We start from the raw sequence: 26783 nt of genomic DNA, 5'->3' as shown, positions 1-26783 counted from the left end.
GACTCTGCGCTGACAGTGCAGAGCCTGCTTTGGGATCCTCTCTCTCTCTCTGCCCCTCCCCTGCGCTCTCTGTCTCCCCAAATAAATAAACTTACATATAAAAAAAGAACACTGTAGTGGTGTTTCCTCTACCTAAAATAAACACTCCACACCAAAATAAACACTCCACACCATGGCCTCCAAAGTCTGAGTGAGGCTGCACCTGCCTCCATTTCCCATCTCAACCCTCTACTACTCTGTCCCTCGCTCCAAAGTCTGCACCTGCTGCTTTCCTTCCTGATCGTTCCTCAGCTTTTCACTTCACTGGCTCCTTTTTATCCCTCAGGCCTCAGATCAAATGTTATTTCCTCAAGGAGGCCTTCCCTGACCCTCCAGCTACCTTTGATTTCACACCCCTGTTTTATTTTTTTTTTCCCAGCGTTTGCCCCAATTCCCAAATATGCTTATTTGTTAATCTCTCAACTACTTCCTGCCCCAGACTGTTCACTCTTCAACAACAGGAATCTTTACTGGCTTGTTCCCTGGCATCTAGTAGGTGCTCATTAAGTATCTGTTGCATAAAAATGTGAAAATGAATGAAGGGAAACCAGGCCAGAAGGGGGAGCACTCCCGCCATAACCATTCTACCTCAATTGTAGGAAGCATTGTCAATTACAGACCCAAGGGAAGAACCCTCCACAGGAGAGAATCATCCTCACAGGCCCCAACAGGAAAAGATGTACATTACATCTCCTACAAGAAATCGACCATCCCTGCAACTCAGCCAAAGAGAAACCATTATCATCCTGAATTCTTGCTTTTCTCCAATGAATTTTCATTCAATACAACCCCTCCCAACTTTTTTTTTTTAACACTTATTTATTTTTTGAGACAGAGAGCGTGAGCGGGAGAGGGGCAGAGACAGAGAGAGAGAGAGTCACAGATTCTGAAGCAGACTCCAGGCTCGGAGTTGTCGGCACAGAGCCTGACGCGGGGCTCTCATGAACCGTGAGATCATGACCTGAGCTGGAGTCCGAGTCCGACACTTAACCAACTGAGCCACCCAGGCGCCCAGTTGGGATTCTCCCAACTTCTTCTTCTCCATAAAATAACATCCCTCTCCTGTATTTGCTGGGCTAGCATATGGTTTTTGCTGTCCCTTGCTTATCCTGAATTGCAGTTGTCTGCTATTCCCAAGTAAACCGTTTTTTGCTGGTAAGACAAAAACAACAAAAGGAAATTAGGAAGAGTAAAAGAAAACTTTCTCTTCACTTCTCTCTCATGCACTCAGTCACCAGGGCTAGTCCGTTTTCATCCTAAGTATTTCTAGAATCAACTTCCTCCTCTTTGGGGGCTCTTCCCTTCCCAACCAGAACCAATTCAATAGCCTCCTTTGTGAGCTGTCTTCTATCTTTTTGCTTTTTACCTATACTCTACACAGAAAGAACTTCCTTGGTATTAGTCATGTGCTCCTGCTCAATACCCTTCAAAGGCTCCCAGGGCCTCAGGATAAAATCCAAGCCTGACAGTTGACTGGAGCCTTATTTATAGTCCCCATTTCATTTCCTTCCCAAGATACTCTGCCACACACACAGGGAGTTTGAGGGCAGTAAACTGCTGGGGATTTATAAGCAGGAGTTAACCTGGCCTGATTTTTTTTTAATACTCTTTTTTTTTTTTAAGTTTACTCATTTTTGAGAGAGAGAGAGAGAGAGAGGGAGACAGAGAGAAAAACGCCTATGGGAGCTCAGCACAGAGCCCAATGCAGAGCTCGAACTCACGAACCACGAGATCATGACCTGACCCGGAAACCAAGAGTCGGACGCTTAACCAACTGAGCCACCTAGGTGCCTCCAGATTTTTTTTTTTTTTAAGTTTGTTTGTTTGTCTATTTAGTAATCTCTACATCCAACTTGGGACTCAAACTCATGACCCCCGAGATCAAGAGTCTCACACTCCTCCCACTGAGCCAGCCAGGAGCCCCTAACCTGGCCAGATTTGCATTTTCTAAAACTCCCCCTGGCTGCAGGGTGGAGGGGAGGCGAGAGGGAAGCCAGAGAGATCAGTAAGGAAAGTGTTCATTCATTTGTTTATTCACCAAATGTTTACTATGTGTGTTTTTTTTTTTTTTTTTCTAAATCAGGTGCTGTGCCAGGTGCTGGTGAAATACAAGGGACAAGACAAAGTTCCCAACCTCATGGAGCTTTGATTCAAGTTTTGGGGACCTGGAAGGGTAAAGGGGGACAGGTAATAAGTTAATCAATAAACAATTTCAGATGGTAAGAAATCATCTAATGGCAGACAGGTGATAGAGGGACCTACTTGAGACAGGATGGTGAGGGAAGGCCTCACTGAGGAGGTGTCTTCTGAGGTGGGGAACAGCTTGGTGTGTTCAAATAAGATCATGTTTAGTTTCATTAGAAACTGTCATATTCCTGGGGCACCTGGGCGGCTCAGTTGGTTGAGCGTCCCGCTCAATTTCAACTCAGGTCATGATCTCGAGGTTCGTGGGATTGAGCTGAACATCTGGCTCTGCGCTGAAGTGTGAAGCCTGGTTGGGATTCTCTCTCCCTCTCTCTTTCTCTCTCTCTCTGTCCCTCCCCCACTCTCTCTCAAAGTAAATAAAGAAAGAAAACTGTCACACTTTTTTTTTTAAGTTTGTTTAATCTCTACACCCAACATGGGGCTTGAGCTTGGGACCCCAAGATCAAGAGTCACATGCTCTTCCAACTGAGCCAGTCAGGCACCCCAGAAACCATCACACTCTTTTCCAGAGAGGCTACACCGTTTGCATTTCCCATCAGGAATGTAAGAGAACTACAGTTTTTCCATATACGTACCTGCATTTGGCATTATCACTCTTTTTAAATTTAATAAATTAAGCCATCCTGGGAGGCGTGTAGTGATTATCTCCTTGTGGTTTTAATTTGCATTTCCCTAATGGCTAACGATGTTGAACATCTTTTCATGCATAGATTTCCCATCTCTGACCTCAGCGAGATGTCTATTCCTGTCCTTTGCCCATTTTCACATCATAATTTTCTAGAAGATTTTAAACAGGGATGACATATCGGTTTTGCAAAGATCACTCTAATTGCTTTGAGAATTAACTGAAGGAGCCAAAAGGCGACACAGGGGAACAGTTAGGAGGCATTGCGGAAGTTCCGGAGATAGGTGGTGGGGCTGAAGAAAAAGGGAGACCTTCTGGAATATTGTCCTTTGGAGGTAGAGCTTCCAGGACTTGGAGGCTCCTGGAATGTACTCCACAGCGGGAGAAACGGGTTTGGGAGAACGGGAATCAGGATACTGCACTTGTTTGAGCTGCCGGTCACCCGTCACCGTCTAAGGGAAGATGTCAGGTCGCCGGTGGCCAAGTTCATAGATAAAGAGACCTTGATTTAGGCCAGTGGCCCAGGGAGGAGAGGGATTTGCGAGGCACAGGCAGGGGGAAGGAGGATTAGAAGGGGGATTAATGGTTGAGTATCAAGGTGGGGGTGGGGACGTGGAAGGTTCTGACTTCTCCAACGGATAAGGGGACCCCGGCGCCCAGAAAAGTTAAGCTGACCCAGCCCTGCCGCGGAGGTACAGGCAGGGGTACATTACAATTCGCTGTAACGTAAGCCAGGCATCGGCAGCAGGGGACCAGGGGCCCATCTAGGGGCTGGCTGCGGGACTCGGGAGACACCGCGAGAGCTTCGCCTTCTTTAGGCTGAGGCCGGCAGGCGTCTCCGAGGAGGTGTAACTTGAGCAGAGTTCCCAAGGTCACGCGGAAAAGCCAGAAGACCTTTGATGAAAGAACTTCGGGGTTTGAAGGACAAGCGCCCTTCTCGAACATCGCTGCCCAGGAAAGAAGGCGGGGAGGGGCGGGGCCTGGGGCCGCGGCCGGGCTCCGGCTCGGAAATCTTCGGCCCAGGCTCGGCAATCAACCTCCAGCGGCGGCCTGGGCCTGGAGCCCGGGGCCGATCCGGAAACAGCCGAGCGGATCCGGAAACAGCCGAGGGGACCCGGAAGGGGTGAGCGCCGTCACCAGGGAGTGCTGGAACCCGCCGTTTGCGCGGAGGCGATGGCGGCAGCTGCGCCGGCGGTCGCGGGCGAGGATGGCCGGCGACGGCAGCAGGGGGCCGGTACGTGAGGGCGCGTCCATGCACGCGAGGGGCGACGGAATCGGAGGCGGGGCCGAGCTCGGAGCCGGGGGACGGGGGTGGTGAGGGGAGCCTGGAGAAAGGGGCGGGGCCACGCCGCCGGGAGAGAGGGGGCGGGGCCTGCGGCCACCGGAGGAGGGGGCGTGGTGTGGCGGGGCAGTGGCAGGTGAAAGGTGGGGCTCGGGGAGGGGAGGGGCGGGGCCATTGGAAGGGAGGGGTCTAGCCTGGAAAAAAGGGAGTGGGCGGGGCTCCAAGCAGCACGTGGCACGACGAGGTGAGAAGGAGGCGGAGGAAGAGGCGGGGTCGGGAGCGGGGCGTGGCCAGGCGAAGGTGCGAGGATCGCGGCCCCGGGACTAGGTGGCAGGACTTGCAGATTTCCTAGTCTGGGGTATGGGGAACGTGGGAGTGATGGGAAAAGAAGTTGACCCCTGTCCTCCACAGCGCCGGACCCCCATTCCCAGGAGGGCGCGAAGGTTGAGGCCGAGTCAGAGGAGCTTGGCCGGCTTCGGGCGGAGCTGGCAGGCGCCCTGGCGGAAATGGAGACCATGAAGGCTGTGGCGGAGGTGAGCGAGAGCACGAAGGCGGAGGCTGTGGCTGCAGTGCAGCGGCAGTGCCAAGAGGAGGTGGCTTCTCTGCAGGCCATCCTGAAAGGTGAGGCAGGGACTCTTCCCAGACTCCTTGGCGGCCCCCTAAGAGGGAAATGCATGACAAGAAAGGGGTAGATAAGCTGTGGGGTAGGTTAGCACGGCTGCCGAGCACAGGACAGGCCTAAAGGCCCAGAGGAAGGGGTGCCCCTTTCTGATTTGGATAGAGGTCCTGCCTGTGCTAGAAGCAGTTCTGTGACTTCACTAAGTTTAGCTCCGAGTCTCTGCCTGCACCCTTGCCTGGTGTCATTTCTTGTCCCTCACCGATGACTGGTCAACCCTGAAGATGAGCAACTTTTCAGTTCCTGGAACCGGCCTCGTGTAAGCCCCTGGGCTTCAGACTCCTCTCTGGGCCCAGTCTCTGTGAGTCTAACCCTCCGGTTTCCTTCCTTCCTCAAGCACCGCTACATTTGCACTGTCTCACACATGTTCAGACTTCCCTCCCTCCCTCCCATTCTCTGTACTTGAGATGCACCAGCTCACCGGGCCCCAGATCTTCCAGCCTCTGTTCTTTTTCTTTTTTTTTTAATTTTTGTTTAACATTTATTTATTTTTGAGAGAGTGAGACAGAGCATGAGTGGGGGAGGGGCAGAGAGAGGGGGGCACACAGAATCCAAAGCAGGCTCCAGGCTCTGAGCTGTCAGCACAGAGCGGCACGCAGGGCTCGAACTCACGGACCGCGAGATCATGACCCGAGCGGGAGTTGGATGCTTACCCGGCTGAGCCACCCAGGTGCACCCCTGCCAGCCTCTGTTCTTATTTCCCCCTTCTCCTCTAGTCTGAGTCCAGAGTCTCTGAAATAGCCTCCAGCCCTGTCCCACCCCTCTGCTTCTGTGGCCCCTGCTGGAGTGAAGCTCTTGACAGCTCCCCTGGATGGTGCCCCGGCCTTCTCACAGGTCTGACTCTATAGTCTGGCCTTGACATTGACTTCCAGAGTAAACTTCCTAAAATTCCCATCTCACCTAGTCACTTCCTTTTCTTTTTTTTTTTTTTTAAAGAAATGTCATGGGAATGCCTACATTTTCTTTTTTTTTTTTCAATGTTTATTTATTTGTTTATTTTTGGGACAGAGAGAGACAGAGCATGAACGGGGGAGGGGCAGAGAGAGAGGGAGACACAGAATCGGAAGCAGGCTCCAGGCTCTGAGCCATCAGCCCAGAGCCTGACGCGGGGCTCGAACTCACGGACCGTGAGATCGTGACCTGGCCGAAGTCGGACGCCCAACCGACTGCGCCACCCAGGCGCCCCAGTCACTTCCTTTTCTAACAACCACTCCTGGCTCCAGACTTCTCTGGGGCGGTATTCCCTGCATTTCAGGCGTCCACATAGCACCTGTGTGCCATGGCTGTCTCATACAAACTACTCTGTCATCTACTTAGTATTCGTGCTTTAGATAGACCGTTTTGTAAAAACTTGCATACATTTATTTAAGTTTGCTTATTTTTTTTGAGAGAGAGAGGGAGCCAGAGCAGGGGAAGGACAGAGAGAAAGAGAGGGAGAGAGAGGATCGCAAGCAGGCTCTACACTGACAGCAACGGGTCGTGAATTCACGAAACATGAGATCATGACCTGAGCCGAAATCAGGAGTCAGATGCTTAACTGATTGAGCCACCCAGGCGCCATGCGTACGTTTATTTTAAAAGAAACTTCCATGATCCCTGGATGGGTGCCTGGGTGGCTCAGTTGGTTAAGCGTCCGACTTGAGCTCAGGTCATGATCTCGTGCATGGTTCGTGAGTTTGAGCCCCATGTCAGGCTCTCTGCTGACAGCTCAGAGCCTGGAGCCTGTTTCAGATTTTGTGTCCCCCTTTTTTTGTGCTCTCTCTCTCGAAATGTAAACATCAAAAAATTTTTTAAAAAATAATAAAAGAAACTTCCATGGTACCTGGTTGACTCAGTTGGTAGAACATGTGACTTTTTTTTTTTTTTTTTTTGAAGTTCATTTATTTCTTTTGGGAGAGAGAGAGAGAGCGAGTTGGGGAGGGGCAGAGAGGGAAGGAGACAGAGAATCCCAAGCAGGCTCCGTGCTTTCAGCACAGAGCCCCGTGCAGGGCCCGATCTGATTGCAGGAACTGTGAGCTCATGACCTGAGCCCATACCAAGAATCAGACGCTTAACCACCTGAGTCCTCCAGGTGCCCTAGAACATGTGACTCTTGGTCTCAGGGTTGTTTGAACCCCACGTTGGGTATAGGATTACTAAAATAAAAAAATAAATACGTTTAAAAAAAATAAGTAAGCAAAAAATAAAAGAGGGGTGCCTGGGTGGCTCAGTCAGTTGGGTGTCCAACTTTGGCTCAGGTCGTAATCTCGCGGTTTGTGAGTTCCAGCCCTGCGTCGGGCTCTGTGCTGACAGCTCAGAGCCTGGAGCCTGCTTCCGATTCTGTGTCTCCCTTTCTCTCTCTGCCCCTCCCCAACTCATGCTCTCTCTCTCTCTCTCTCTCTCTCTCTCTCTCTCTCTCTCTCTCTCCCCCAAATATAAATAAACATTAAAAACAATAAAAAATAAAAAATAAAATTTCCTGTCTGTATAAGAGAAACCAAGTGTGTCCTAAACATGGTAATACAGGTTTCCCCCACTATGAAAAAGTAGAACATTGCAATGAAAATTTTCTAAGCCAAAATAGCATGTAAAGTGAAGAAACAATTACCATTAATTGACGTGGAAAATTGTTCGAGTGGTCCCAGACCCCAAAAATAGCCCCTCTTAGGCTTTTCTGATACTGTAGGAGACGTTTGGCTGATGAATGCACAAAATAAATGGAGATAAAAGCACGGATGACCATAGACGCAGTTCGAAGCTTTGATGCCCCCAGAGGCTGAGTGTAGTGCCCTGGGAGCTTGCTGGGGCCACTCTTGCTGCTCCGGATACGTGCTGCCTCCGTCACGGATCCCTGTAAAACAAACACTACACGCTGTTTTCACTTTTTGTCTGTTTTCTTTGTTGATTTATTTTTTGTAAAAGTGAAAATCTTTGATTTCTCCTGGTAAAAGCAGGTAGTAATGTAGGATTATTGTAAAAACAAAGTGGTGTAATGGGAACTTTTGAAAAGTGGGGCACACCTGTAGTTGTCACGGTCGCGATCATCATCCTAGTTAACGTTTATTGAGCACTTACTATGGGCCAGGCTCTGAGTTAAGTACTTTTTTTTTTTTTAAGTTTATTTTTTTTGTCGGAGAGGGGCAGAGAGAGAGAATCCCAAGCAGGCTCCGTGCTGTCAGCACAGAGCCCGACGCGGGGCCCGAACTCACGAACTGTGAGATCATGGCCTGAGCCGAAGTCGGACGCTTAACTGACAGAGCCACCCAGGCGCCCCTCACATAAAAGGTTTTTAAAAAGCCTTTTTAAAAAACGCTTAAAAAAAAAAAAAATTAAAAAGTGGCCCCGTTCCACCCACCATCACCTCTACCTCCCACTGACCTGTAGGATAAATCCGAACCCCTTGCTTGGTAGGGCGGGCACGGTCTCAAGAGCCATCCCCTGCCACCCTGTCCCCGCTTTCCAGCACGTCTCTGCGGGGGCCTTCACCCCAGCTCTTGCGACATGCCCACCGTGCCCCCGATACACCATCTACTTTCCCACCTCTGAGCCTCTGCTTGCACCGGTGCTGTGCTAATGTGTCCTTCTTTCCGCCACCTGCTGGTGTCCTCTCGTGGCCAGGCAGGCGGAGTGAAGAGCTCCGTGCTCTAGGATCCACAAACCCCGGAGTGGTCCTCTTGGGGACGTTCTCCCGCTGCTTTGTCACTATTTCCGCAGCTTCCTTCCCCGTCGGAACGTGGGCTTCTGGCGTCCGGGTTTGTGATCGATTCGTTTCTCTAGTTCCAGAGCCCCACGCGGAGTCTGGTCCAGAGTAAGAACGTACTACTGTCGTTGGAGGTTGATCGTTATTGGTACATATTAACAGGAGTAGATATCGTGTCTTCAGCATTTGTTACGCACCGGGAGGAGGGCTGAACACCTTCCAGGTGTCATTTCATTTGATAACCCAGCAGGGTATTTGTAGTGTCCCCATTTTGCGGCAGAGGACCCCGGCGCAGAGGCTCATGACCCGGGGCCGTCTGTCCACAGAGCCCACGGTCTCCATCGCTCCGGTGAATTGCCTCGCAGCGAGCGGCGGTGATAGAGCACCCCCTCCTCACCCCCAGGGAGGGCCAGCGCGCTGACCGTCCCTCTCCGCTGCCCTTCCTGCCCCTCCAGACTCCATCAGCAGCTATGAAGCCCAGATCACTTCTCTGAAGCAGCAGCAGCAGCAGGACTGTGAGGAGAAGGAGCGGGAGCTGGGGCGCCTGAAGCAGCTGCTGTCCCGGGCTCACCCTCTGGACTCCTTGGAGAAGCAGATGGAAAAGGTTGGGGTGACCTCCCCCGGCCCCAGGATATGGAAAGATGTTGAGGCAGTCAAGGTGACCACGGGGCAAAGGGATTGTCAGGCAGATCATTGGGAGCAGGGCACCCAGTCATAATTCTGGGTGTGGCAGGTACTGGCTCCATACTTGGCAAGGTCCTGGCCCTGCCACTTTCAGGAGGGCTGGCCAGGTTTGTTTACTTCCAAAATGAAGGAGATCGTGTAGGCGGAAGGGAGCTGACACTTCAGGACAGCTTTCATACACAGGGCACTGTGATAACTGCGGGCCAGACCCCGTCTTTCCCCTGGAAGAGCGGTCCGTTAGACCCATTTCACAGATGAGTAAGGTGGGGTTTGAAGGAGTTCAGTGGGTCTCCCCAGGTTGTGCGCATAAACAAAGCAGAGTGGGAATTTCAAAACCTAGGCAGTCTGGTTCTAAAATGTTTGTCTAGGCGGTCTGGTTTTTTGTTCTTAATCTCTATGGCGCATCGCCCCCCCCCCCATTACTACTGGTGTCATTAACAGGGGGTGGGAGCTGATTTGCTGATCTTTCAAAGCAAATTCACATCGTTCCCTCATTTCATGCACGAGGAAACTGAGGCTCGGGAAGTGTAGTAACCGGCCTGGGTAGAAAGACAAAGATCAAAATAGGAGTCCAAGAAAGGAGGCTTGTGACGCACGGCTTGCGGGCAGAGGCTGCTGCTCGCGCTCGAGTGTTGCTAAGGAGCAGTTACACAGGGCGGTGAGGGAGAGGGCTCTGCAGGGTGGAGGCCTGGTGCGGCGAGCAGAAGCACGGGGGGCCTAGAGACATGGCAGTTCAGCCCCGGCCCGCCTCCTGCATCCTGCCTTCCTCCACCCAACGCATGGCATCCGCACAGCATATACTCCCGGGCTTCAGATGGGACCCAAGTGTTTTAAGTTTGGGCCACGCGGGCCTCCCCTGCCTGTGGCAACTGTTCCCGCAAGGGATTTGGAGGGTTAAGCTGAGCTTGCTTGAGACAGGATTTTGAGTGATTCAAGAGGTAGAAATGGCATGGATTGGAAGAGGGTGGGTAACCGGCAGATTTCAGTCTTGGACAGCTGGGTAGGTGACCTAACGCCCAGAGGAGGAGAAACGTTGTCATGAGTGGTTCAGATTTGGCTGTACTTGGATAGAGGAGCCTGTGTGACATTCAGGGATGGCCAGAGACCATTGCATTGGCTGTGCAGGTTCAGCAGGATCCCAAACCTGAAAGCAGACCAAAAAGAAATTGCTAGCAATGCGGGGGTGATGGGACTAAAGGACGTACTAGTTAGGATGAAATTTGAAAACCCAAACCAACAGTGGCTTAAATAAGATGGAAATTTATTTTCCTTACAGTCCACAGGTAGACATTCCAGGACTGATGCCAGGTCAACAAGTCACTAGGAGCCCAAGTTCCTTTTAGGTTACTGTCTTGCCGTAGGTAGCTTATTGCCTCATGGCCCAAGATGACTGCTGGAGTGCCAGCCATTATGTCCACATTCTAACCGTCGAGGAGGAGGGGGAGGAGTAAAGAAAAGCCCACCCTCTCCCTTTAAGGAGTTGCCCTGGAAGTTTGCGTTTATATCTCCTTTGCTGGAACTTGGTCGAGTGGCCATGCTTAGTTACAGGGAAGGTGAGAAATGTGGATGGTGTTGTAGGATTTAGGGCACGCGCCCAACTATAAATGCAAGCTTCTGTGATAAAAGAAACAACTGGAAATGGATGTCGGGGAAGGAAAGAATGAGCGAGTTGGTACCAGGAAGATAGTCGCGACTTTGGCTTCTTTACCTGCCGTGTGACCTGGGCAAGTCGCATAAGCTCCCGTAGCCTCTGTGTTTTTATCTTTAAAATGGGGAGGCCCGGCACCCTCTTGGGAGGATTAGAAGGGCTGACGTGCTTGGAGAGAAGGCTCAGAACAGACCCTAGGGGTCCAGTAGTCGGGAGGGGGACGGCTGCTGCCCAACCTCCCTTCCTCCAGGCCCACGAGGACTCGGAGAAGCTTCGGGAGATCGTGCTGCCCATGGAGCAGGAGATTGAGGAGCTGAAGGCGAAACTGCTCAGGGCAGAGGAGCTCATTCAAGAGATCCAGGTGAGGGGGCGGCCGGGGGGGTTGCTGTGGGAAGAGGGGGCGCCGCAGGACCCCGGCCCCCCAGCCTCTTCCCTGCCCCTTCCCCTAGAGACGGCCCCGGCCTCCCCCTTCCTTACACGGCTCCACGGAGTTGCTGCCCCTGTCCCGGGACCCATCGCCCCCGCTGGAGCCTCTCGAGGAGCTGAGTGGAGACGGGGGTGCGGCGGCCGAAGCCTTCGCCCACAACTGTGACGATAGCGCTTCCATCTCTTCCTTCTCCCTCGGTGGCGGGGCCGGCAGCACGTCCCTGCCCCGCAGCCGCCAGGGCCTGAGCCCCGAGCAGGAAGAGACCGCCTCTCTGGTGTCCACGGGCACCCTGGTCCCCGAGGGCATCTACCTGCCCCCTCCTGGTTACCAGCTCGTCCCGGACAACCAGTGGGAGCAGCTGCAAATGGAGGTGAGTGGAGGGGGCGGAGTGGGCTGCCCACGCGCTCGCATCCACCTCCCCCTTCCCCGGATGCTCCCCGGGCACCCCCTGTGTCCACCCCTGAAGCTCGAACTGGGGCTCAGGCAACAGAGGCAGGGTGGCCGGTTGAGAGATGCCCCCCCACCCCACCCCACCGAGATGTAGAAGGCAGGCCCGAGGGGCATGGTGAGGAGGGCAGGCCTCCGCTCGGAGGCTGAGACCGAGGCCGGCATCCGTGGCAGGGCCGGCAGCTGCAGAAGGACCTGGAGAGCATCAGCCGAGAGCGGGACGAGCTGCAGGAGGGTCTGAGACGGAGCAACGAGGACTGTGCCAAGCAGGTGGGTCCCGCTCTGCCGCAGCCCCAGCAGGGCCCCCGGCGGCGGCCTGCCTCCTGGCCCCGACCTCACCCTCACCTCCTTCCACCCACAGATGCAAGTGCTCCTGGCCCAGGTCCAGAACTCAGAGCAGCTGCTGCGGACCCTGCAGGGGACCGTGAGCCAGGCCCAGGAGCGGGTTCAGCTGCAGATGGTGAGGGCTGGGGGCCGGGCACGAGGGAGAGGAGTGTGACGGGGATTGGCCGAGAGGGGCACGTGGAAAGGTCAAGACACCTGTCCTGCCCCGCCCCCCGGCGGCTCAGGCTGTGCCCTGGAGTTGGTGTCGGTCAGGCGCACGAAGGGTTTCCAGGGCACCGGGCACTGCGGTCAGAGCAAGGGTTCTGCGTTCGCACGGGGCCCCCCACGCACCAGCTCAGTGATCCTGAGCTGACCCCACAAGCTTGGAGCCTCTGCCTCGGCTCCTTGAAATCGAGATGGTGGGACCTGGCGTGCACAGTCGTGCAGCTTAAAAGCAAGGTTTGCAGAACTGGATACTCCCCGAGTCCAGCCGGGAAACGTACGTGATTCTCCGGGCCAGGTGTAGACAGGAAGGCGCGCTGTGGCCGAGCCGAGAGGACCGCAAAGGGCACCGCTGCCCCTCGGCTCTGTGACCGGAGCCACATGGAAATGCGGGCTCGATGCTGCCAGGTTTTCTGATTTGTCCAGAGAAGCCAGAAGCCTGGGTATTTGCGTGCTGTCTCCTGACTTTTAAAGTTGACAACTAATTAAAAAAAATTTTGTTAACGTTTATTTTTGAGAGAGAGAGCGCGCGCGTGTGCATGCGCACGTGGGGGAAGGGCAGAGATACAGGGAGACACAGAATCCGAAGCAGGCTCCAGGCTCCAAGTTGTCAGCACAGAGCTTGACAGGGGGCTCGAACCCATGAGCCGCAAGATCATGACCCGAGCTGAAGTCAGACGCTTAACCGACTGAGCCACCCAGGCGCCCCTAAAGTTGGCACCTAATTGAAGCTTAAAAACAACCAAAAAAAAGTACGGACCAAATAAAACACTCGAGGTGGCCCTCCACTTGTGACCTCCAAGCCACCGAGGCAGGTGTATAAAGGGGATGCCTGGGTGGCTCGGTCGGTTGAGCATCTGACTCCTGATTTCGGCTCTGGCCATGATCTCACGGTTTGTGAGTTCGAGCCCCACATCGGGCTCTGTGCTGATGGCGCGGAGCCTGCTTGGGATTCTGTCTGCCTGTCTCTCTGTCTCTCTCTGCCCCTTCCCATTCACGCTCTCTCAAAATAAAAAATTAAAAGAAGAGTGTATAAGAAGCTTGGGGGTCAAAGGCACTTAATAAAGGGTGCTTCTTCCTTTCTCAGCGGCGGAGGGTGTCAGGAGGAGGGGTCAGGGTTTGGCCTCACGGGGCTCTGGTGACACCCTGTCCCCCTCATCCCCTCCTACTGACTATGCATCCCCAGGCAGAGCTGGCCACATCACACAAGTGCCTGAGCCACGAGGTAAAGCGGCTGACTGAGGAAAACCAAGGACTCCGGGCCGAGCAGCCGCTGTCTTCAGCCCCCCGGGGCCTGGAGCAGGATGAGGGTCACGAGGAGTCACTGCCCAGCTTAGTGCCGGTAAGGGGAGTGTGGGTGCTGACAGCCCGGGGGCCCCCTGCTGGCCCTTATCCTCCACGCATAGCAGAGCATTGGCCTGGGACCATCCCCCCTTCCCAGCCTCGGTGTAAAGAGAAGATGAGTTTGCAGAGCGCTTGACGTGAAGGAGGCAGTGATTTGACTGTTGTTGTTTTTTTTGTTTTTTTTTTTAAATTTTTTAATGTTTATTTATTTTTGAGAGAGAGAGAGAGAGAGAGAGAGAGAGAGAGTGGGGGAGGGCAGAGAGAGAGGGAGACACAGAACCTGAAGCAGGCTCCAGGCTCCGAGCTGTCAGCACAGAGCCCGATGTGGGGCTCGAACTCACGGACCGTGAGATCACGACCTGAGCTGAAGTCGGACGCTTAACCGGCTGAGCCACCCAGGCGCCCCTGGTTTGTTATTTTGAAGCGAGAGCCACAAAACTGAATTCATCGTCATCTTGGTTTATTACCAAGCTGTCTTCGTTGACCTGTGCGTGGCTCTGTGGACCGAGTTCATTAGGAACCTGAAGGTCACCCGGAACCCTTGCCCACCCTGAGAGCTACGGCCTCTATCTCCTTCCGTGCGCCCCCGTAAACCCCTGGGTTCTGTTTCTGCCGTCCTGACCTTTGATTGAACTAAGGGTAATCCTACAACTGGGTGTCCCCATGGGACTGTGGGGGACTCTCAGTGTCTCTGAGGTCCTGGTGGATCCCCTGTCGTTCTCTTGCTCTCTTTTGGTATCATTTTTGTTGTTCTACATGCGCGTCTGTCCAAATAGCGCAGTGCTAACTTTTGTTTTCTGAGCATTACAAAACGGTGTCCCGCTCTAGGCAATTTTCGGGAACTTTCTGCCCTCAGCGCCGCGCCGGCGGGTCCCTCCAGCCCTGGCGGTGTGGCCGCTGTAACGTGTTCACTGCCGGCTCTGTCTGTTCACTCTCCTTGGGAGCGGCCACAGGGGTCCTTTCCCCTTTTCAGTTCCCTCCCTCCGTTCCTTTGTCCCCTTCCCCGCCCCGTCCCCGTCGGGCTGCTGGCCCCTATGGCCTCTGGCCGCCGGGTAGGTGACCGGCCTCCCTTGCAGGAGCTGCAGCAGCTGGTGCACCACACGAGGCAGGAGGCGCGGGCCCAGCAGCAGGCCCGGGAGCACGAGGCTGAGCGCCTCCGGATTGAGATTGTGACGCTCCGGGAGGCGCTGGAGGAGGAGACTGCGGCCAGGGCCAGCCTGGAGGGGCAGCTGAGGGTGCAGCGGGAGGAGACAGGTGAGGGCGGAGGAGGGGAGCCGCCCCGGCCTCGCCCCCAGGGAGGCTGACCTCCCCACAGGGGAGCACCCGGGCACCAGTTGGGGAGAGAGAGGAGACCGCGTAAGAACAAGCCTTGACCTCTCTTTTTTCCTTTCCACGCAGAGGTGATGGAGGGTGAGTATGGGCTGGAGCCTGGCCGGGCGGGGGGGGGGGGGGGGTTGCGGGCAGGGCAGGGCGGGTGCGGGTCTGACGTCCGGCCCCTGCCTGACTTCCCAGCCTCCCTGTGCAGCCTGAGGACGGAGATGGAGCGGATCCAGCAGGAACAGAGCAAGGTGAGGCTGGACTCCGGAGCCAGACTCCATGACGGCGGGAGGGGCGGCAGCGCGGAGACCCCCACCGGCCTCTCCCGCCCTTTCTGTCGCCTTTAGGCCGGGTGGCAGGAAGGCCCCGAGGTAGCCACCGGGCTCCGGCCTCACAGAAGAGGTCAGGGTCAGGGACGGTGTGGAAGGGGCACCCCTGTCCAGACATCTTGTTTCCTTGGCCGCACGCCGTCCTATCTGGTGCCAGCCCCAGCTCTGCGTCCTGTCCCCCCAGGCCCAGCTCACAGACCTCCTCTCAGAACAGAGGGCCAAGGTGCTGCGGCTGCAGGCTGAGCTGGAGACCAGTGAACAGGTGCAGAGGGATTTTGTACGACTGTCCCAGGCCCTGCAGGTACAGTGTGTCCCCTTCCCATCAGGCTGGCATGATCCAGGTGGCTTGTTCTAGATCCTGCGAGGACAGCCTTCCAATTAGGGGAGTTCCCTTCCTCTTCCTGAGGCCGGCGTCCTCCTCTCCTCTGAGTTATTGCTCAAAAGAAATTGAAGGCCGTGCGCGTCTGTCTTTGGACACGTGGAGTCCTTGGCCCAGAGCCTGGCATGCCACGTGTGGCATATTGTGTCAGCCCCACCTGCCCAGCCCGCGCTGCATCAGGCCGCTCTGTCAGGACCCATTTCTTCCCTTGGACCCACTTTCACTGTGGGTTGGGAAGATGGGGCGCCTGGGTATACTGGTCCCGGGCCCTCGTCCCTTGGAGGGCTGGCAGGTGGGGCGGGGGCTACGTTTCCCCGCCAAGCACCCTTCTCCTGCCTCGCCGGACCCCACAGGTGCGCCTAGAACGGATCCGCCAGGCTGAGAGTCTGGAGCAAGTGCGCAGCATCGTGGATGAGGCGCCCCTCAGGGACATCAGGGACATCAAGGACACCTGAGGGGCTAGCACCCACCCACCCCGGGGGAGACTGCCTTTCCCCGCTCCTGAACCAAGAGGCCTGGGCTTTGGGGGTCTCGGGATAGTGTCTTCATCCTCTCCAAGCCTAGGCTTGAGGTGCCGGGGCCGCCGCTTCCCTGTCTCTCTAGCGCCTCCTCCCAGGGGTGGCTGGCCTCCTGCCCCCAAGGATGACACCTGGGTGGGAGTCCCAGCCCCCTCCGGGAACCAAAGGTGCAGGCTTAGCCCTGCGGCCTCCTGGCTGCCATGCTGCCTCCCGGGTCCTGGTCCTCCTGCCGCTGTCTCCTGAGCCAGAGTAATAGCCACATGGCTTCCCCGACGCACAGCCGAGCTGTGAGCGGCAGCTGGGGGCCTCTGGCGCGTGGCCGCGGGTCCCTCCACCCGTGCACCCCGGGACGGGCAGCTGCTCTCTGGACCGCATGACACTAAGATGCTTGTCCCCAGGGGCCCAACCCAGGCCCCAAGATGTGCACAGAGGCAAGGCCAGACTTTTCTGTCATTTATTTTCAATAAATAAGCAGCTCAGCTCAGTCCGTCGCCTTGTCCCTGCAAGCCCCGTGGGGTTGGGGAGGGGAGGTTTTCCAAGAGCGGGAGGGAGGGAAGGTGGGGTGTTGAGGGGGTTGGAAAAGTGAAAGGGACCATGGTGTTTATAAACAGAAAAACGTTGGGGGTGGGGGGACGGGGAGGGCACGTGGGAGTCTGTGCCACAGCTCTGCCTGAAGATGCGTCACTATCAGGGCGGGGAAGAAGGGGCAAAAAGGACTGATTACTTCCTTCTTTCATCTTCTGGATCTGGAAGGAGAAAGGGAAGGATGAGGCAGGGGGTGGGAGAGGAGGGGAAAAGTCCCTCCCGGGCTCTGTGTCCCCCGGCCCCTGGCACACTCACCTGGAGGGTCTCCCCAGCCCCCTGGACTCACCTGTGTCCCAGAGCCCACTCCTCCCCAGCACTGTAGCCCGGGCAGACAGCTCAGCGCCCAGCGCAGCGCAGCGCAGCCCAGCACGCACCGTGCTGCCCGAGGCGGGGCGCCGCCGACCTCACAGTGAGGGCAGCAGCCCGCCCGGCCCCGGAAGCATGGCAGCGGCAGTGGCAGCAGGGGCTCCAGGTGGAGCAGCGAGCGCAAGTGACCTCAGGCGCCACCGAGGGGGAGAGGGGGACGCGCGGGGGGCATAGCAGCTAGGGGCGAGGGCGAGAGGGGGGCGATACCTGTGACACGGTTCAAAGAGATGGAGGAGGGGGAAACGGGTTATCCTATGGCCAGAGAGGACAGAGAGACGGTTACGGAGGGCGGGGGCGGGCGCGGAGGGCCAAGAGGGCTAAGGGGGCTGCGGGTGCCTGCACAGGTGGAGGGGAGTGGGGGCCCGGGGAAGGGGCCAGAGCACCCAGCTGAGAAGGGTGGGGGGGGGGGGCAGGCGCCTTTGCGGCGCAGAGGGAGGGGCCGTGTGGGGCCAGGGGCGAACAGGGTGCCGAGGCGGGGGGCGTGGCTTACCCTCTAGGTAGTTCCGAGCAATGAACTTGAGGAGCTCATCGAGCAGGATGACTGGAAATGAGATCTTGAGGACCATGAGCCACTGGGTGCAGTCCAGGGCCCGGAGCTTGAAGATCATCTGGAGGGGGCGGGGGAGGGGCAGGCGGGGGTGGTGAGGACCAGCGGACCAGCGCTGCCCTCGGGAGGGAGGGGACAGCCCAGAGCCCCGGGAGGAACCACCCAGACCTGACGCCCTCCTCTGTCAGTGCCCCAGCCTACGAAGGCTCCCTGAGGGGCAGAGCAAGGTCCCTGGCAGAGGAGGCTCACCGGCAGAGGATCGACATAGAGGATGAGGAAGTGCAGGGACATGGACAGGCAGATGGAGCCCAGCAGCCAGATGTTCACCCAGGGCGGCATCCGCAGAAGGGACTGGTTCTCAGACAGGCTGTGAGGCGGAGGCCGGGTGGAGGCAGAGGGGAGCAGAAGAAAGTGGTGAGCAGAGAGAGGACAGGGAGGACGCGGTGGCCTGTGGGAGGCGGCAGGGGTGGGTGGGCAGGCCCCACCTGTTGAGAGCGTTGCACATTTCAATGGTAACCAGCACGGACAAGGCCATGGTCATGGGCTGGGGGGCCTCAAAGACCTCGCAGTCCAGGCCCTCAAAGTCGGGGTTTTCCTCGTTGCACTTCATGAAGTGAGTCTGCAGGGGGAGGATTGAGGAGCTGGGATCCCACAGAAGCCTCCACGCCACCCTCTTGGTCCTCACCCTCCTCCCGCCTCTGTCCTCCCTACCAGCTGGCTGTAAGTGACATGAGGCCCGTCATCTGCATACAGGAACCACCAGGCAGCCGCTCCCACAGTGGCCGCACCCACGTAGCCTGTGATAGAGACGGGAGAGGGGAGGCGTCAGGAGGGCTCCTGGCCATGAACAGCTGGTTGAGGAAGAGGACCCCTCGGGTTGGCTTCATCAGGGAGCAGGTGTCCCGGAGGGTTGGGAAGGATTGTGGGGTCCCGTCCTGCTCACCCCCGATTGCCATGTAGCGGAAGAAGAGCCAGCCACTGATGAGGGGCTCCTTGGGGCTCCGGGGAGGCCGGTCCATGATGTCCAGGTCTGGTGGGTTGAAGCCCAGGGCTGTGGCCGGGAGCCCGTCAGTCACCAAGTTCACCCACAGCAGCTGCACAGGGATCAGGGCCTCAGGCAGTCCTAAGGCGGCGGTCAGGAAGATGCTGCCAGAAGGAGGGGGTCACACGTCCATCCTGCCTCCGGACCTGGGGTCGCCCCCCACCCCCACCCGGCCCTGGGTTCCTCCGCGGTGCCCTCCCTGGCCGCTCACCAGACCACCTCGCCCACGTTGGAGGAGATGAGGTAGCGGATGAACTGCTTCATGTTGTTGTAGATGGCACGGCCCTCCTCCACCGCAGCCACGATGGTGGAGAAGTTGTCGTCGGCCAGCACCATCTCGGAAGCGGTCTTGGCCACGGCGGTGCCGGATCCCATGGCGATGCCGATCTCGGCCTTCTTCAGGGCAGGGGCATCGTTGACACCATCACCCGTCTGAGAGGAGAAAGCGAAGGTGGGACGCGAAGCCTGGCACACACCCCTCCTCCGGGGTTGACCCTCCCCTGTGCATCTGGCCAGGGCCCCCGCTTAGTCCCCCGGGGCCCCCAGCTCTCGAGACCATCATCTCAGGGGACTCTGTGCAGACTGCTCGTCGCCCATGCTCGTGGGCCCCGCCGCGCAGCCCTGCCGTCCCCTCACCATGGCCGTGATCTCATCGTAGGACTGCAGATACTCCACGATCTTCGACTTATGGGAGGGCTCCACACGGGCGAAGCAGCAGGCGCGACGGCAGGCCTCCCGCTGTTCCGCCAGGGGCAGGTCGTCAAACTCCCGGCCGGTGTAGGCTCGGTCGGCCACCTCCTCGTTCTCCCCAAAGATGCCGATTCGTCGGCAGATGGCAATGGCTGTGCCCTTGTTGTCCCCGGTGATCATGATGACTCGGATTCCGGCATCCCGGCACAGCTGAATAGAGCCCGTGACCTCCTTGCGGGGTGGGTCCAGCATGCCCACCACGCCGACAAATGTCAGGTCCGTCTGGGGAGACAGCAGAGAGCGACGGGGTTGGGGAAGGACTCGGAAAATGAGCCGGGGAGGAAGCTCAGGGGGAAATGGGGAGAAAGCTGACCCTGGGCCCGGTGTGTAAATCCCAGGGGGGGCCTCAGAAGCCCAGGGGCAAGAGATCCTCCCTGTTCACACGTGTGCCTGCAGGCCTGACGCCACCAAGCCCGTCGTCGCTGGCAGACCGCGTGCATTTCAGGGCAAGAACTCGAGCTGAGAGGACAGTGGCTTCTGCCCTCAGGAGGGCCACTCACTCTACAGCTTTGAGCAAATCCACGCTACCTGCTGGGCCAACGGGTCCCGTCTGGAAAACGAAGGGAGTGGACTTTGGTGCTATTGAGAGAGCCAGTCCACTGCAAGATAAGGCGCGCGCTTGCGCCACAATTCAGGTCTATGCCCTGCTTCTCGAATCAGGAATACCTCCCTCTGGAAACACATCGGCAGAACCGAGAATGCCCGGTGACCGAGTGGCTCTCTGTTCTGGCTGCAAGCGCCACGCCTCACTTCACACGGGTCCATGATCACAAGCAAAGTAGTACCGGACTAGGGGATTCCTAAGGTTCTTTCAGATTCTAGGTCCTGTCCTGTGATTCTAGGGCCCGTGCGAAGTAGGAAAGGACCGGGGCGGTGCAGGGGTGAGGCGGATGACTCTGGGGTGACGGGAGGCTTCGTCTGCTCACCTCGTACTCCATGAACCTGGCAGAGTCATCCAGGATCATCTCCTCTCGCTTCGGGGGGGTGTCCCGGGTGGCCAGGGCCAGGCAGCGCAGGGTATCCCGGCCGGTGCCCCACTCCTTGATCACGGACAGGATCTTGTCCTTCACCGGCCCTGTAATCGGCACGCGGGTGGTGCCAACTCGCACGTAGTTACAGCGGTCGATGACCCCCTCAGGGGCACCCTAGGAGACCAGAATGGCTCTCAGAGACTACTGTCTTTCTTCCAGGGCACAGTGACAGGGGGCAGGGATAGGAGAGGGCCTCGGGATTCGGAAGAAGAGGGGGACGGAGGCACATTCTGATTTCTGACCTTGACAAACATCTTGTTGCCCACGGCAGCCCGGGATTTGGCCGGGGAGCAATAGACAGACATGGACTTCCGGTCTCGGGAGAACTCCAGGGTAAATTCCTTCTTCATCAGCTGGCGGATCACCTGGGAGAGAGGAGACAGACAGGAAGAGGCCAGACGTGAGGCTGGTGGAATCAGAACGATGATGTTGTGCCTGAAGGGCAGAGTCCCAGACCTCTTAAAACACAGTCAAAAAGGATCTGGAGGTCAGAGCAGATCCCAGCCTGTCTCAGACTGCTGTCTCGGTCTGGTACCTACGGCACAAATAGAGAGAATTCCAAGGCTGCTGGGGCCACCTTCTTACAGCATCCAGTTTAAAGCCCAGCAGAAACAGGAGGGCACAATATGGCACTATCTGGTAGAACTTTCCGTGATGATGGGAACGTTCTGTAATCTGACCCGTCCAACATGGCACAGTTGAGCACGGTTATTGGGCATGGAAAATGTGGCTAGTGCAGGGGAAGAACTGGGTTTTTACTTTTATTTAATCTTAACTAATTCAAATGGAAATGACTACACGTGGGCTCCTAGAGACGTGTCATCGGACGACGCAGAGCCAGTAGCCTGGCACGCTGTAATAAGCACTCCACGAAATCAGTGAGAGCCTTTTTTCACCAGATGCATCATAGACACTTCAGAGTAAACCAGGAATGACAGTAACAATAAATAAGAGAGGAGCTGATGCTTATACTAAAGCAGCAATGAGCATTTCACATATACAAAAAACAGGAAAAAAGAATGAGTGAGGGGCGCCTGGGTGGCTCGGTCGGTTAAATGTCCGACTTTGGCTCAGGTTCGATCTCACCGGTCGTGAGTTTGAGCCCCTGCGTCAGGCTCTCTGCTGTCAGTGCAGAGCGCACTTCAGATGCTCTGTCCCCTCTCTCTCTGCCCCTCCCCTGCTTGCGCACACATGCAAAAATAAATGAACATTTTAAAAATATTTCTTTCAAGGGGTGCCTGGGTGGCTCTTTCAGTTGGGCGTCCGACTTCGGCTCAGGTCATGATCTCACAGTCCGTGGGTTCGAGCCCTGCGTCGGGCTCTGGGCTGACAGCTCGGAGCCTGGAGCCTGCTTTGGATTCTGTGTCTCCCTCTCTCTCTGCCCCTCCCCTGCTCATGCTCTCTGTCTCTCTCTCTCTCTCTCTGTCTCTCAAAAATAAACGTTTAAAAAAATTAAAAAAAAATATTTCTCTCAAAAGTAATTTTTCTCTCTCAAAAATAAACATTTAAAAAAAAAGGAATGAGGGATGCTGAAAACATAATATAGAAGAGGAACTTGATATACACATTAAGTAAATATTAATCCATAGAATGGAGTTTGTTCATCTGGACAAGGGGAAGCACTGCGATGGAGGGCCTGTGCTTTGTGTGCCCAGCTCCGTCCCTTCCACCTAGGGACACGCAGGAGGAAGTGCCATCCAGGGATGCTGCAGTTGGCGGTGGAAAGTCCAGGGGCAGGAGGTTCCACCCAGAGCCAGCCTGGCCAAGGAAAGCTGTGGAGAGGCCGTCTGCTTGTGCTGACTGGGGTCCCGGCATGGGGCACAAGGCCCTGCCGGGCCGGACCGGGGGCCTCTGTGTCCTGAGGTTCCCTGGGTCCTGGCCTGTGCGAGCTGGGGTGAAGGAGGACCCCACGGGAGGCAGCGCGCAGACTCACTGAGTTGCAGGCGTTGGCCCGCTCCACTTTCGAGAGGCTCCTCACGTCTGTGCTGAACACATTCATCTTCTCCACCAGGGTGGTGAGCGCCGTCTCTGTTGCTTCACCCACCTTCTCGTAAACACCTTTGGCCTGAGAGGACAGAGGAGGAAGGGCAAGTAGGTGCCCTGCGCTCCCGGCCCCTCGCTCCCACCTCTCGCGCCCGCCGTCCCCCTTCCACCCAGGCCAGGACAGGACTCGGGACAAGGCAGGCCCTTCCCCTGTGGCCTGCTGAGGAGGCCTGAGTCAGTGGGAAGGGGGTGGAGGGGCTGCCTCTGGCGTGGAGAGGTTACCTCGTTGAAGTCCAAGGAGGAGTCATTGCAGAGGGCACAAATGGTGGCCAACTCCACCAGCCCATCATACTGCCCTGAGCGGACTGGCTTATCATTCTTCAAGCTGGCAGCGGGGCAGGGAGGAAGGAAGGAAAAGAGACAGGGAGAGAAATACAGGGACTGAGATGCAGAGAGAACGTGGGGAAAGCGGCGAGGGACAGTCAGGGACACGGCGACTGACATGGAGGTCAGGTGGGAGAGAGAACAAGGTTGGGGCAGAAGAGGAGACGAGAAGGAGGACAAAACTCGAGGCAGGGCCCCAGGGAGAGAAGTGGAGGGTGTGTGTCTGGGGGGTGGCGAGAAGCTAAGGGGAGAGCTTTGGGGGGACTTACACCTCTCCTTCTGGAGCGTAAGTGGAACCAGTGATGGAGAACTCATTCAGGACACAGATGTTTCCGTCCACCTTGTCGATAATAAACATCTACAGGGAGAAGGGCAGGCGCACAGAGGTCTGTCACCATCCCCGAAGGCCAGTGCCCTGTCCCATGCTCACAGACTAATGGGAGACTCCTGGCTGCTTGCCTCCCCTCTCCTGGTACTCCCTTGCCACTCTTCTCCGGGTTCAGCGTTAGTGGCCCCAAAATAAGTCATTGGTTTCTGCAGGCCACCACTGGAGGCTCCTTCAGATCAGTTAATAAAAAGCGACCTGCACGGTAAAAGGTGCTTGCGGCCAGATCTTCCAGTTTTGCAGGAAGAGCCAGAAAGTCAGGTTATTTTCCTGTGCCATCTCCAGACTTTCAAATGAGGGCAATCAATTCATTTTTAGGGAACAGGACAGGAGCCCAGTTGCAGAAGCCTGCGGTCTGGCTTTGAAGCCTGGGCTCTGGAAGGTCCCAGAGAGGAGCAAGCCTGCTCTGAGCTATAGCCAGTGGGGAAAGGATGGGGCTAAAGACGAGTTCCGAGATAAAGCGGTTCTGTGGTCAAGTTAAGTTTGCAAAACTCTGGGTTAAAGAAAGCGGAATCCACCCTCTTGACGGTCAGCGTTCTCCAAGGCTTTCAAATGCCAGCAAGCATGTGGGTGTCCCCAAAGGAGCTAAGGGTACAGCTGTCCTCGCCCGACCGCACGGCCCTCGATTCTCAGAACAATTTATTCTTCCTGGATATGCCAGCCCCCGGAACTCTGCTTAGAGCCGGGGTTCTCTGCCTGGGGTCCGTGAATGAGACCCCCGACCCCAACCCTCTGCCAAGAGGTCTGTGAACTTTGATGGCAAAACAAAAAACAAAAAACAAAAAACCTCTCTTATTTTCTGACATTGAGCATTTCCTTCCAATTATGAATGCAGGCAACGGACCACATCAGTATTAGCAACAGCCGTGCCTTTGCCACCAGTGTGATCACAGATACTTTCCTATCACGCTGCATTGCTGCAGAACCCTCACAATAGCATCTCTGCTCATCGCGGCTTCCTGCTACTTAATGCGTTAGTTCCAAAGCCTGTGTGTGGCCAAATCACAAATTTGTTTTTAAAATGTTTTGGTAACTGTATTGCAATCACCGGTTTCCCTGTAACCCGATGCATTTTTTTAAACAGAATCCTATGTATTTTCTTTTCTACATCTCAACTGTTGTCCATACTGCCAAAGAGTCTGAGGTACAGAAAAAAGTAAGAGCCCGGGGAGCCTGGGTGGCTCAATCGATAAAGCGTCAGATTCTTGGTTTCGGCTCAGGTCATGATCTCGTGGTTCGTGAACACTGACAGTGCAGAGCCTGCTTGGGATTCTCTTTCTTTCCCTCTCTCTATCCCCCACCACCGCCCCTCCCCTGCTCATGCTCTCTCTCTCTCTCTCTCTTTCTCAAAAGTAAATAAAGAAAAAAGAAAGAAAGGAAAAGAAAAGAAGAGAAAAGAGAAAGAAAAGATTAAGAGCCCTGGTTTAGGAAATGCTGCTCAAGATTCGTGTGGCCATGGAGGACCATTCTAGCAGGTGGGGTGAGCAGAGGGGTCTCTCTCAGCCTTTTTCGCAGCTGGCCGATCACACTCTACCTGCCCTCTGAGCATTTGTTTCCCCGGCCAGAATGAGAAGCTGCCAGTGAGGAAGGGGTAACCCCATCTTTGAAGGGCTCATTTCATCCCAAAGGCAGTCTTCGGAGAGGGAGCTGCCCCCCCTTCCCTGACCTTGCAGACAGACATCTGGTTGGTGGTGAGGGTGCCCGTCTTGTCGGAACAGATGACGGAGGTGCAGCCCAGAGTCTCCACGGAGGGCAGGCTCCTCACGATTGCATTTTTCTTTGCCATCCGCCGGGTGCCCAAGGCCAGGCAGGTGGTGATGACCGCAGGAAGGCCTGTGGAGAGGAAGAGGAAGGAGTGAGGACTCAGTGACAGGGGAGAGAGGGAGACCTTGTGTGGTAGGCTGAATAATAGCTCCCAAGGCAATCAGGTCCCGATCCCTGGAACCTGTAAACGTTACCCTACTTGGAAAAGGGGTCTTTGCAGATTAGATTAGCAGATGGGAGGAGAGAGAGAGAGCTCGCCATACCTTCTGGGATCGCGGCCACAGCCAGGGCCACGGCAATCTTAAAGTAGTAGATGGCACCCCGCAACCAGGAGCCGCCGTGGACGGGATCGTTGAAATGGCCGATGTTGATGAGCCAGACGGCCACACAGATGAGGGAGATGACCTTGGAGAGCTGCTCCCCAAACTCATCCAGCTTCTGCTGCAGAGGGGTTTTGTCCTGTTCCGTGGCGGCCATCTGGTCACGGATCTTCCCAATCTCAGTGCTCACACCAGTAGTGGCCACGATGCCTAAGGCCTTGCCAGCTGCGATGTTGGTACCCTGAGAGGGCGAATGAGAGGCGAGGAATCAGGCGAGAGGAGACCCTCACGCTGCATCCTCCGAACTGCAGGCCTCATCTCTTCTCATGCCGCCATGTCCCTCCCACACCAGGGCCTCTGGCTGGAGCACACGACAGCTGGCCCTGCATGGCTCACCGAGAAAAGCATGTTCTTCTTATCCTGGTTGACAGCTCGGGGGTCAGGAACAGGGTCTGTGTGCTTGATGACAGATACGGACTCGCCTGTGGAGAAGGAGCCAAGGGGTTTTCAGATGACATCATGTCCTTCTCCCATCCTTCCCGCCCCTAACTCCCGCCCTGCTTGGCAGGACGGGGCCTGGTAAGGACCGAGCAGCAGTTCTGGGGGAAGTCTGAACTCTGGAAAAAGCGATGGGAAATCCATCTCACTTAGAGTAAAAGTTGACCTGAGTCCCAGCTTAACCACTTACAAGCTGCATAAACTGGGATCTCTTAACCTCTGTTCCTCCGTAAAATGGAGGCAATATATATCTAGACTTCGGAACAGGGTCTTGGCGAATGTCGAACCAGCTGACGTATGTGAAGGTGCACAGTCAACGACAGAGCACGTTCTTGGGAAGGAGACGTCCCTACCGTGCCTCCCTCACCCCACTGGGCAGGGGCTCAGGGAGTGCCCCGGGCCGGCCCATCCTTGCCTCTTTGGCCCACAGGGAAAGCTCACTGGCTCTTCACCCTCCCTCTCCCAGTGGAGAAACAGAAGCAGCTGTGGTTTTAACCATCCAGACCCTCCGTCATGTCCTAGAATATATGGTTCCTCACTTGGGGGCTTTTGAGGGAACGGGAGAGTTCTCTGGGTGTCTGAATGCCCATGAGGAAGGACGGGGTCAATGACCATCTGGAGAGTGGACCATCAGCATAAACATCCTGCCCTCTCCCATGACCCCTTGTTTCAGGATTGCAACAGTGAACAAAGCTGAGCCACTCTGAGTGGGTCGTGTTGCTGGGTGTTCTCTGTCATCCACCCGGAATTTCCTCCCTGTGTGTCCCCTCAGCTCCCCACCTCATCAAATCCTCCCCCCGCCCCTGCATGAAGCATCCTCCCACCCAGGCCCCCGGACCCGTCAGGATGGACTGGTCAACCCGGAGGGTGGTGGATTTGATGGACAGGATCCGGATATCTGCAGGCACTTTGTCGCCCACTGTGGGAAGAGCAGACAAGAGTGAAGTCAGTTGAGGAAGGAGTTTTCTTCCTTCCCAAGAAAA

The 26783-nt window shown here is 56.1% G+C and overlaps 2 protein-coding genes across 3 annotated transcripts in view; one reads left to right on the top strand and one right to left on the bottom strand.

Annotated features, from left to right (window-relative positions):
- The first annotated feature begins 2989 nt into the window (after positions 1-2989).
- Positions 2990-16629, top strand: RABEP2 (rabaptin, RAB GTPase binding effector protein 2). Its single transcript, XM_003998735.6, has 13 exons — positions 2990-4103; positions 4563-4772; positions 8962-9110; positions 11089-11199; positions 11288-11635; positions 11887-11982; positions 12074-12172; positions 13445-13600; positions 14679-14856; positions 15001-15012; positions 15115-15170; positions 15433-15549; positions 15981-16629. The coding sequence occupies exons 1-13, from the start codon at positions 4043-4045 to the stop codon at positions 16080-16082; spliced, it is 1695 nt and encodes a 564-aa protein (XP_003998784.1). The 5' UTR covers positions 2990-4042; the 3' UTR covers positions 16083-16629.
- ATP2A1 (ATPase sarcoplasmic/endoplasmic reticulum Ca2+ transporting 1) overlaps positions 16584-26783 on the bottom strand; it is a 15607-nt gene continuing 5407 nt past the window's right edge. Inside the window, exons 6-23 of one of the 2 annotated variants that reach the window (XM_003998733.6) lie at positions 26639-26719; positions 25699-25784; positions 25246-25543; positions 24885-25051; positions 23103-23191; positions 22732-22834; positions 22400-22531; positions 20709-20831; positions 20362-20580; positions 19322-19657; positions 18897-19117; positions 18587-18789; positions 18355-18440; positions 18129-18262; positions 17893-18010; positions 17587-17704; positions 17304-17348; positions 16584-16891 (exon numbers count right to left, since the gene is read on the bottom strand). In XM_003998733.6, coding sequence (XP_003998782.1) covers positions 17344-17348; positions 17587-17704; positions 17893-18010; positions 18129-18262; positions 18355-18440; positions 18587-18789; positions 18897-19117; positions 19322-19657; positions 20362-20580; positions 20709-20831; positions 22400-22531; positions 22732-22834; positions 23103-23191; positions 24885-25051; positions 25246-25543; positions 25699-25784; positions 26639-26719 — 2519 coding nt within the window. In that variant the 3' untranslated portion in view covers positions 16584-16891; positions 17304-17343. The remainder of the gene's footprint in view (positions 16892-17303; positions 17349-17586; positions 17705-17892; positions 18011-18128; positions 18263-18354; positions 18441-18586; positions 18790-18896; positions 19118-19321; positions 19658-20361; positions 20581-20708; positions 20832-22399; positions 22532-22731; positions 22835-23102; positions 23192-24884; positions 25052-25245; positions 25544-25698; positions 25785-26638; positions 26720-26783) is intronic. The other variant, XM_003998734.6, reaches the window with a different exon arrangement.

The sequence above is a fragment of the Felis catus genome, chromosome E3 (genome assembly GCF_018350175.1).
Source record: "Felis catus isolate Fca126 chromosome E3, F.catus_Fca126_mat1.0, whole genome shotgun sequence".
In the NCBI taxonomy this organism is placed as follows: Eukaryota; Metazoa; Chordata; class Mammalia; order Carnivora; family Felidae; genus Felis; species Felis catus.
Note: the sequence above shows the minus strand (reverse complement) of the source record. Positions and strands in the feature narration are given on the sequence as shown.

Excerpts from the sequence above, each read along its gene's own strand:
- RABEP2 (XM_003998735.6), top strand. The coding sequence starts at position 4,043 with ATGGCGGCAGCTGCGCCGGCGGTCGCGGGCGAGGATGGCCGGCGACGG. Across the intron at positions 11,636-11,886 it reads GGGAGCAGCTGCAAATGGAG|GGCCGGCAGCTGCAGAAGGA; the intron begins GTGAGTGGAGGG and ends CATCCGTGGCAG. Across the intron at positions 12,173-13,444 it reads AGCGGGTTCAGCTGCAGATG|GCAGAGCTGGCCACATCACA; the intron begins GTGAGGGCTGGG and ends ATGCATCCCCAG.